This window comes from Micromys minutus, assembly GCF_963924665.1.
Source record: "Micromys minutus genome assembly, chromosome: 16".
NCBI classification, from domain to species: Eukaryota; Metazoa; Chordata; class Mammalia; order Rodentia; family Muridae; genus Micromys; species Micromys minutus.
This window is the reverse complement of record NC_137985.1, coordinates 39050180-39060218: the sequence shown is the minus strand read 5'-3', so window position 1 is coordinate 39060218 and position 10039 is coordinate 39050180. Positions and strand designations below refer to the sequence as shown.

The window sequence follows — 10039 nt, the reverse complement described above, 5'->3', positions numbered from 1 at the left end:
CCCCGAGTCCTCGTGTCCTCCGCCAGAGGGCCCTCGTCCTTCATGGCGTCCTCTGTAAGGACCATCTCGGTTCCGACCTCTAAACGCCCCTCTCGGCTCTTCTCTGTCGGACTGCCCTAGCCTTGATTCTTCCCCATAAACTCAGAGAGGCTCCCGCCTCCAACCGGCCTCCGTCTCTCTGGCCCGCGTTCCCTCGAGCTCCGTTGGGTCTAAGGACTGTCCCTCAGTAGCCCGGCTGTCCGGGCACTGCCCGTGCCTGCCGCCAGAGGGCGCCGTCGGTGGCGGCCGCGCACCCCGCGGGGCCGCTCCTCTCACCGCCCCGGCCTCCGCCCCCTGCGCTCGCGCCGCCGGAAGTGGGAGGTGCCGCGCGCGGGCCGGCGCTCGACCCCTCCCCCAGGCTTGGCCGCCCCCTCCCCCTCTCCGCCCGCTCAGGTGCGTCCCTTCCCTCCCCCCCGCTTTGCTCCCCGGGGGCGCGGCGCGGGAGGTGTGTGCGGGGCGGCGCGCGGGTCGGGGCGGCGGTACCAGGGGGCGCGGCGGGGGGCGGGGAGGGGGCGGCGGGGACGGGGGCGGGAGCCCGGCCTGGGAGTGGGACGGGGGCTGGCGGCCGGTGAGGACAGAGGGGAAGGGGTGGAGGTGGAGCTGGCCAGTGCCAGGGCCAGCGTAGCGGTAGCTCCCTGTGAAGAGTGGCGGTGACCACCCGGCGAAGCTTCCCCCCATTGTCCCCTTCTGCGTCGTTGCCTGACTGGTGACCATCACCGGGTTGCGGAATTCCCTTGGGCATACTGGACTCTCCAGCCAGATGTGCGACCCCCACCCCTCTCGCTTTGGGCTCTAGCAGCGGGAGTTTCACGTATGATCCTTGCCGTAAGGTTTTCGTTCGCTGGGCATCGGTGACCCAGACCTTGTTCCCTGATGGAGGCAATGATCTCGACCCTATTGGAAGCAGAATGTTTGCATCCGAGATGCAATAATGGCGTTTCAGGGCCCGTTTTCACCCAGGAGCTTTTTATTATGAGAGGAAACTGAGGCACTGAGCTGTGACTGTTGATTCCCCGACTCAGTGTCTGCTCTTGTGCATTCTTCTGGGTTCAGAGGTACTAATGTGATGCTGTCAAAATAAAAGCAGGCATGTGAACTAAGCCTACCCTCACCACCTTGTTTTTCTTCTCACCAAAGAATGCTGAGTTTTATTTTGCAGCAAAAAAAAAAAAAATGCTCTTAAATATAAAAATGCAAAGAAACATCTTCTTGGGTTCCCTTACTTGAGTTACCATGGTTTTCAGCACCTCCCTTTTCTCCTGGAGTAACCAAGTAGTAACAATGGTAACTAGTGGGGCACTGGCAGATACCAGCTATTTCCATCTATAGGAAAGGAAAACTGGCAGGTTCAAAGCCCACAGAGATGTTCCAGGATGGCTTGTTCTTGGAAACACCTCACAAAAACCCTATCACTTAAATTAATAGAGAATGCTTTGACTGCACCAGCCAAAAAGAATTTAAATATTGATTCTGGGCCAAAAGGGTCAACTTTAATAAATGGTAGTAGACACGGTAGGTATGTGGACCATTTGGAAAATTCTTATCCAATTACCATCTGTTTGAAATGACTGCATTTTTGTCAAGAACTGAAGTAAAATCTTTGCTTAGACTCCTGATGTTTATTATGTCCATATGACAGCTCCTGAGGTCTAGTGCTGACTGGGACTTATGGCAGGAAGTGGCTTTTTATTATCCTGCAGAGTACTCTTAGGTGTCTGGAGGAACTGACACAGTGGGCATTGTACAGAGGGAAGCTTCCAGCTTCCAGCCTTGTAACCCTTTCATTTGTTTCTGAACATCCAGAGTGCAGATGGCGGCCTCTGAGGTAGCTGGCCTTGGGGCCGGTGCCCCGAGTTCTTCGGAATCTTCTGCTTTGTGTGCTTCCAAGTCAGAGGAATCTCTCCCAGATGGTCTAAGGTAACGTGCAGACTCTTGAGGAGAAAGCTTATTTGGGTAAGGGGCTTTTGAGATGGGCTTCTGAGCATCTATTCTTTCCTCTTTGGAGCTCTAGTGATACTTCTGCAGATTAAGGTTGCTTTTCCACTCCCTCAGATTAATTAATTTGTATGGTGTCCTACATGGCACCTGATACTAGGTAGGCATGCTAGGCTAAGGCAGTATCAACCCATCATAAGTGCATATATTTCCTTGATTTGTCCTATACCGACTCAGCGTCCATTTAACCATTCTTATGTATCATGCTCATTTTCTTCTTTCCTTTTTTAGACAAGGTCTCCCTTTGTAGCTCTGGCTGGCCTAGAATTCACTGTGTAGACCAGGCTTACCTCAAACTCAGAGCAATCCACCTCCCTCTGCTTCCTGATTACTGGGATTAAGGGGATGAACTACTGTGTGTGCCCATACTCATGTCTCTACATGAGTTACTTATTGTATTACTTATTGTATTTTATGCATAATGGGGGAGGAGGTGTGTGTACATTTGAAGGCCAAGAGGACAGCTTTGTGCAGTTGGTACTTTCCTATTATGTGGATTCTAGGCATCAAACTCATGTTTCCAGGCTTTTGTGGAAAAACCTGTATCTACTGAGCCATCATAAACGTACTCACAGATTATATGTGTATCTATTTATATTTATCTTACTGCTTCATGTGTATTATGGTATTGTGCCTTTATTAAAATGTATTATTCTTTTTCTTCCATCCAAATTTGTTTTTTATTATATTAATTAATTTTTTTCTTCATGAGACAGGGTCTTACTATGTAGCTCTGGTTGACCTGGAGCTGACTGTGTAGACCTGGCTGACCTTGAACTTACAGAGATCCATCTGTTTCTGCCTCTCAAGTGTTTAAATTTAGTGTTTGTGTGTAACATACATGTCACAGTTTTCATATGAGAATTGGAAAATCTGCCAGAATTGGTTCTCTTCTTTCAGCACGTGGGTTCATCAGAATCCAAGTCAGGTGGTTAGACTTGGTAGGCTAGTGCCTTCACATACTGAGCCAGTCCACTGGCTACAAAACTCTTTGTTGCTGTTCATTTTTAAGATAGGATCTCTTGTAGCTCAGGCTGGCCTCAAACTCACTAGGTAGCCAAGGCTAATCTTTCTGTCTCCACCTCCCAAGTGTGAAGGATACCACACTTAACTTTTTCCTCCAAAGTCTTAAAAGCAGGGGTTTTAATTACCTAACTTTGCCTCTTAAGACTATCTAATACACTGTCATGTACAGAATTGAACTAAATTGACTGGGGACCTGGGACCTAATATAATGGGTAACACTATACCAACAGCTGTGTGCACATTAACACATTCAACCCTCATGTAAGTCCCAGAAGGCAGGAGTTAATGCATCTATGACAGGTGAGGAAACAGACTCAGAGAGGTTGGTCACTTGCCCAAGGTTACAAAACTGTTGGAGTCAGGATTTGAACCTAAGAACTCTGACTTAAGAAGTCAATAGATACTTGTTTTTAAAGAGAGATTTTGAGTCAAGTATGATGGTACCTATAGCTCTAGCACTTCTGGGGCGGAGGCAGGAGAATGTGAGGGTTCAACGTCTTATTCAGTTACCCTAGTTCAAAGCCAGCCTGAATTACACATGACTCTGTCACTAAATAAATAAACAAATGCATGAACAAAAAATGAGAGGTACTTGTCAGTGAATGAGTAATAGGGGAAATGCATGCCTACCATAACTTGATATTTCTGCTTGTATTTTTCTAAATAAAAGCAGCCATGCGCTACCAGCAGTAGTAATAGCAGCTCACAGCAGGTTATTGAGTGATCTCTGTTAGATGAACAGTACTATTTCTGCCTTAGAAATAAAGTAACTTGTCTAGAGGCTGTAAATTGTAGAGTTTGGATTTAAGCCTGGGTATTGTATTTGACCAGGTTTATAATAAAGTTCCCTGTCCCCATTCCATAGTTGGCTTTCAGGAAGAATCACTGAATGTTTGCTAGGGGAGGGAAAGACATTTTGTTTCAGTGGCCTTGCTCCTCCTGTAAATAACCCTTCATCCAGGTTCTTGTGTTAACTCTAATTAAACTTACTGGTCCACCAAACAAATAAATAAAAATTAGGCTGTGGTGGTGCATGCCTTTAGTCCCAGCTCTTGGGATACAGAGGCAGGTGGATCTGTGAGTTTGAAGCCAGGTTGGTCTACAGAGTGAGTTCTAGGACAGCCTGGGCTACACAGAGAAACCTGTCTTGGGGAAGAATAAATAAAGAAATGACTGAGTGTTTATGGAGATTTCTCTAGCACACATAGTTGTCCTGAGGGAAGAGCACTTCACCTGAAGCCTGAGTCAGTGCCGGTTTGGGATCATGGAGGGTGAGCTGACAGGCTGCTGTGCACACTGCAGCAGGGGAGGGAAGACATCAAGGACATTTGATACAGACCCTTACTTTCTTTATTTATTCATTTTTTTTGGATTTTTTTTTTTTTTTGAGACAGGATTTCTCTGCGTATCCCTGGTTGTCCTGGAACACACTCTGTAGACCTAGCTGGCCTTAAACTCACAGAGATCTTCCTGCCTCTGTCTCCTGAGTGCTGGGATTAAAGGCAAGTGCCACCATGCTCAGCTAATTTTTTTTCTTGGTGTGCATTGGCATTTTGCGTATGTCTGTGTGAGGTGTTAAACTAGACAGTTAACACAGTTATAAGCTGCCATGTGGGTCCTGGGAATCCAACCTATGTCCTCTGGAAGAACAGCCAGTGTTCTTAACCACTGAGCCATCTTTCCAGCCCCTAACTTGACATAGACGTAACTTGTGAGTGAAAGATTGGCTATGAATGTTGGAGGGCATTCTAAGTATGCCTTAAGGTTCTCTGGAAAGTGCATTATAGGCCAAATGTGGTAGTACCCGCCTTTAATTTTAGTGCTCAGGAGGTAGAGGGAGGTGGGTCTCTAAGAGTTCAAGACTAGTCTGATCTATTTAAATATGAGTGCCAGGCCAGTCAGGGCTACACAGTGAGACCTTGTCTCAAAAGTGAGAAGAAAAGGAAAGTAGTATATTGGTTCTGACTCAGTGAACCAATTGTGTTCATTCCCTAGACCTAGGGTGAAAGGGAAATTAAATGTTAAATGTCTTTGACAAATGACAAAATTCCCATCCCAGATAAATATATGTGTGTTTGTAATATGGAATAAAATGTCCATTGACAACTTAATGAATTCAAAATTATACCTTCAAAGCTGAATATGGTGGCTTATGCTTAGAATCCCGAGCGTGTGGATGCTGGTACAGGATGGTTGCCATGGTTTTAAGGCTGGTCTAGGCTACATGTGAGTATCATGTTCAGGCCAGCCACGACTACATACTAAGATGCTATCACAAAGAAATAAAACAAAGTGAAATTTAACTCAACTACTTGAGGTGATACCCTACTCTGGCAAACTGTTGAATCAAATAGTGGTTTTGTTCAAACATCTATGTGACGTGTTTAAAGGACAATTATTATCTCTAATTCAAGTGTGTGTGTGTGTGTCTATGTGTATGTGTAGGTCAAGGACAACTTTTTCCACTGTGGGTTACAAGGACTTAATTCAAACCATTAGGACTTGCACAGCAAATACTTACCCAGTGAGTCATCTTGTTGGACTAGTAAAATTATCTTTGTGGGACCTGAGGTTGGAATAAAAACAATGTTTTGCCAGGTGTGATGGTGCACACCTTTAATCCCAGTACTTGGTGCTAGAGGCAGGTAGTAGATATCTTTGAGTTCAAGGCCAGTCAGTGTGCCCCTGTCTCAAACAAACAAATCTAAATATTTATGAAAATATGCACAACTATGTTAGTACGTGTAAGTACTGTAACTAGCATTGTGCTGGTTTTTCCTATTCACAACAGTTGTTAGCACTGGGCATTTATTTTTAGATCTTGAGGGTCACTTGTTTTTAAGTACTTACTATAGGCCAGTCCTAGAACTGTTTCAAGGTTCCTGCCAGGCTGGAATACCTGGAAATTGTTAGGTAGAAACAAATTCTGATGGTGGAGAAGGCCTATGGCCTCTGGTTTTGTTCTAGTGGCTGTGTTGAGGAGCTAGTAACAGAGTTCTGGGTTTGAGGCATGGTAGGTGATATAGCACTGAGCTACAACCTCATCCCAGATTTTTTTTTTTTTTTGGATAGCCCCAAAGACTCTGCCCAGAAACAGAAGAACTTGTCTCCACCAAGTGTAAGTAGCCAAATGATAACCAAGGAGAGTAACAGAAATGCCCATTTGGAACATCCAGAACAGAATCCTGGTTCATCAGTGGGTGATACTTCAGCAGCGCACGAGGAAGTTTTAGGAGAAAACTTGGTAGCTGCAGCCCTTTGTCTTTCTGGCAGTGGGTCTCAGTCTGATTTGAAGGACTTGACCAACCCAGCAGGAGAGGAGGGGGACTCGAGCCACCGGGAGAGCCTCCATCCAATCGCTCAGTCTCTTAAGGCAGGGTGCCACTCAAAACAACTTGCCTCCAGGAATTGCTCTGAAGAGAAATGCCCAGCAGCCTCCATCCTGCAGGAAGGTAGCAGGGATACAGGCTTGGACTTCCGACCTGTAGTACCACCCGCAAATGGGGTTGAAGGAGTCAGAGTGGATCAGGATGATGATCAGGATAGCTCTTCCTTGAAGCTTTCTCAGAACATTGCTGTGCAGGTCAAGTATCATGTTTCTACTACTAAAATGGAGTTGGGGGGAGGAGAAGGGAGGGGAGGAGCCATTTAAGTGGTGGAAAACTGCATTGTGTCATCTTTTTGCTAGTAGTCATCACACAGTTTGCATAGTATCATGTAATGGCTTCATTCTGCTGTTGCAGAAACAAGAAAGCTAATCTCTAATCGTATAACATGCAGGAATTATTTTGACCTCCATGTAACCTCTTTGGATGAAAACGTGATTGGTGTGGAGCCTTAGCATGGGCAGGAGGCAGTTATTCCCTCAGATCCATCGCTTTCCCTTAGGTGGGGGACCGCAAGCTACACAGAAGTATCTGCAAGAACTCCATTGCTGCTTTGCTCTTTGTCGCAGGTCTCTAGATGAGTAACTCTAGAATAACTGTTTGTGTTAAAGTGACTTAAAGTCCTGAATATGATTGTTTCTTCTTTTTGTAGACTGACTTTAAGACAGCAGATTCAGAAGTAAACACAGACCAAGATATCGAAAAGAATCTGGTAAGTGGGTACTTAAATGTCATTGTCACATAAAGCCATTGGAGCACAGGATGTAGAAGCATTGTCATCGTGGTTGGGAAAAGTGCAAATCTCCTCCATAAAATCCCTGACAGTGGGAATGGACAGCCTCACCCAGCCTGTTACACTTTAGCAATATCTCTTGTGCCAGTCCTGCTCTGAAGGGAAGGTAGGAACTTTGTAGTTCTTGCTGCACTCCTATTTAGGTTTAGTCGCGGAACTTGTTTTCTGTTTACTACTATCTTCTCGTCCTTTTAGAATGTCCTTTTTTGTTTTCATTTCTTTATTTGAAGATAGGCCTTCAAATGACATAGCTCTGGTTTGCCTCAGACCTTGAGTGTTGGCTCCTGAATCCTGGGATTAGAAGTTTGCACCATCACGTCCATCACTTTTTGTGTTTGACAAAGGTCTTGTTCTGTAGCCAGGCCAGCCTTGAACTCATAGCTGTCCTTCATGCTGTAGCTGTAATTATAGGAGTGAGCCTCCACATGGGACTTCTACTTTGCGTGAAACAGGGCCTCATGCAGCCTAGGCTGACCTTGAATTCACAATGTAGGAGGGTGACCTTTAGCCTCTGACCTTCCTGCCTTCACCTTCCTTCCAAGTGCTGTGAGGTTTCTAATGTAAGATGTTTTGTTTTGTTTTGTTTTTGAAATAGGGCCTCACTGTATAGTTTTGGTTAACCTGGAAGTCATTGTTTAGGCCAGGCTGGCTTCAAACTCACATAGATTGGCCTGCCTCTACCTCCCAAGGGTAGTGGTTGAAGGTGCTCTTTCTTAACTTTTAAGCTTAAACCTTTTCACATGAAACATCCCTTTGTTTTTAGCAGTATTCTTCTTGATTACTTTTACTCTGATACGCTCCATTTTTGTCAGGTTTTTTTAAATTAATTTTTATTCATTTAATAATTGTTGAGATAGGGTCTGGATAACCTTTAACTCGATATATAGATCAGGCTGGCCTTGAACTTGAAGAGATCCCCTGCTGTCTAACAAGTTCTGGGATTAAAAAGCTGGCACCATCAAGGCTGCGACCATTGTTTGTTTGTTTGTTTCTTTCTTTCTTTTTTTCATTTGTTTTCTCTGCATTTACATTTCAGATGTTATCCCCTTCCCCCAAATCCATTCACCCCTCCATTGTTTCTTTTAAAAGTTGATTCTCTGTGGGTATTGTGGTACAAACCTATAATCTTAGCACTTGGGAAGTAGAGGCTAGAAGACTAGGAGTTCAAGGCCAGTTTCAACTGTGTAGTGTGTTTGAGGCCAGCCTGTATACATGAGATGCTGTCTCAAGAAGCTGGCTCTGCAAACCAAATAAAATATTTTGGGTACACCATAAGTAGTTCCCAGTTTACTGGCTTTGACTCCTTGGGCCTTACATCCTAGACTCTTTGTTGGGCTTAAATTAACTTTCTAACTGTGTTACAACCTCTGGCTTCTGTCCCTTTATCAGTTCTTGTTTGTCTGCATTGCTTACTTAGATACTTTCTTTACCATCCCTTGGTAGTTGGCTTATTTTTATTGTTGTTTATGTAGCCCAGGCTGGCTTTGAGGCTATAATCCTGCCACTTCAGCCTTCCAAATTACAGGTTGGGAGGTTACAGTGAGAGCCACCAGACTGAGTGGTACTGAGGAGTTTTATTTTTATTTTGGAGAAAAGGTCTCAAGGCCTAGGCTGGCCTCAAACTGTCCTCCTGCCTCTCCTCTGAATGCCAGGGATTATCCAGCCACTGGCCTCATGTGTACCTTCCTGCAGTACTGGGGTCTAGCCCAGGGTTTTGTGCATGGTAGTCAGGCACTCCACTGGCTGAATTACATTCCCACCTACATTTGTTTTCTGAGAAAGGATCTTGGTGTGTGTGGTAGTTATGTGCTTGCTTGTTTAGGTTTGTAAAAAATAAAAAAGGCATGTTTTCTGAGGAAGGGTGGAACCAAAGAACTATTGCTTTCTAAACTTTAGATAAACCACTTGGAAAGTTGAAATTGGAGGATCAGGAGTTTAAGTTCAGCCTTCGCTGCAGTTTGAGTTCCAGATCAGCCTGGTTGCAAAGGCCATATCCTAAAAAAATAAAATAAAATAAAATTTTGGTAGAAGGTATTCATCTCTTAAAATAGTCCCCTTGGCCCAACGAGGTGGCTTAAGTAAAAGTACTTGCCATTCGAGCCTAATGACCCAAGTTCCATCTGCAGAGGTCAGGAAGAATGGAAGGGGTGGGTTGCAAAGATAGCTAGGCAATCAAAGCACCCCCCCCATCTTCTGAAGGCCTGAGTTTAGTCCCATCATATGTGATGCCTCATAGCTGCTGTGACTTCACTTCCGGGGGTCCAGCATCTCTAGTCTTCTTGGGCTCAGTGATTAAAGGAAAGTACTGCTCTTCCACAGAACCTGAGGACAGTTCCCAGCAGCCATATTGGACAGCTCACAACTGTCTGTAATTCCAGCTCTAGAGGATCTGACACTCTCTTTTAGCCTCCAAGAATATTACACTTGTGTACACAAGTGTGTGTGTGTGTGTGTGTGTGTGTGTGTTAAAAAATAAAGAGCCAGAAATATGTAAAGAACTTCTGCCTAAAATACCAAAAGAAGTAAAAGTAAAGAATGTAACTTTAGTCACAAAATGCCAGGAATAGATCAAAAAGTCTTTTTTAAAGTATGTTTTTTTAAAGAATTATTTATTTTATGTATATGAGTACACTGTAGCTTTCTTCAGACGCCAGAGGAGGGCATCAGATTCCATTACAGATGGTTGTGAGCCACCATGTAGTTGCTGGGAATTGAACTCAGGACCTCTAGAAGAGCAGTTGGTGGTCTTAACTATTGAGCTATCTCTCCAGCCCATGTTTTAATTTTATTTATTATCATT

At 44.6% G+C, this 10039-nt stretch overlaps 1 protein-coding gene across 4 annotated transcripts in view; it reads left to right on the top strand.

Annotated features, from left to right (window-relative positions):
* The first annotated feature begins 235 nt into the window (after positions 1–235).
* The window catches only part of RNF214 (ring finger protein 214), a 38421-nt gene continuing 28617 nt past the window's right edge, over positions 236–10039 (top strand). The window contains exons 1-4 of one of the 4 annotated variants that reach the window (XM_080930278.1): positions 236–432; positions 1843–1956; positions 6133–6643; positions 7099–7158. In XM_080930278.1, the coding sequence (XP_080786404.1) occupies positions 1850–1956; positions 6133–6643; positions 7099–7158 (678 nt within the window). In that variant the 5' untranslated portion in view covers positions 236–432; positions 1843–1849. The other 3 variants (XM_080930279.1, XM_080930276.1, XM_080930277.1) reach the window with 3 other exon arrangements.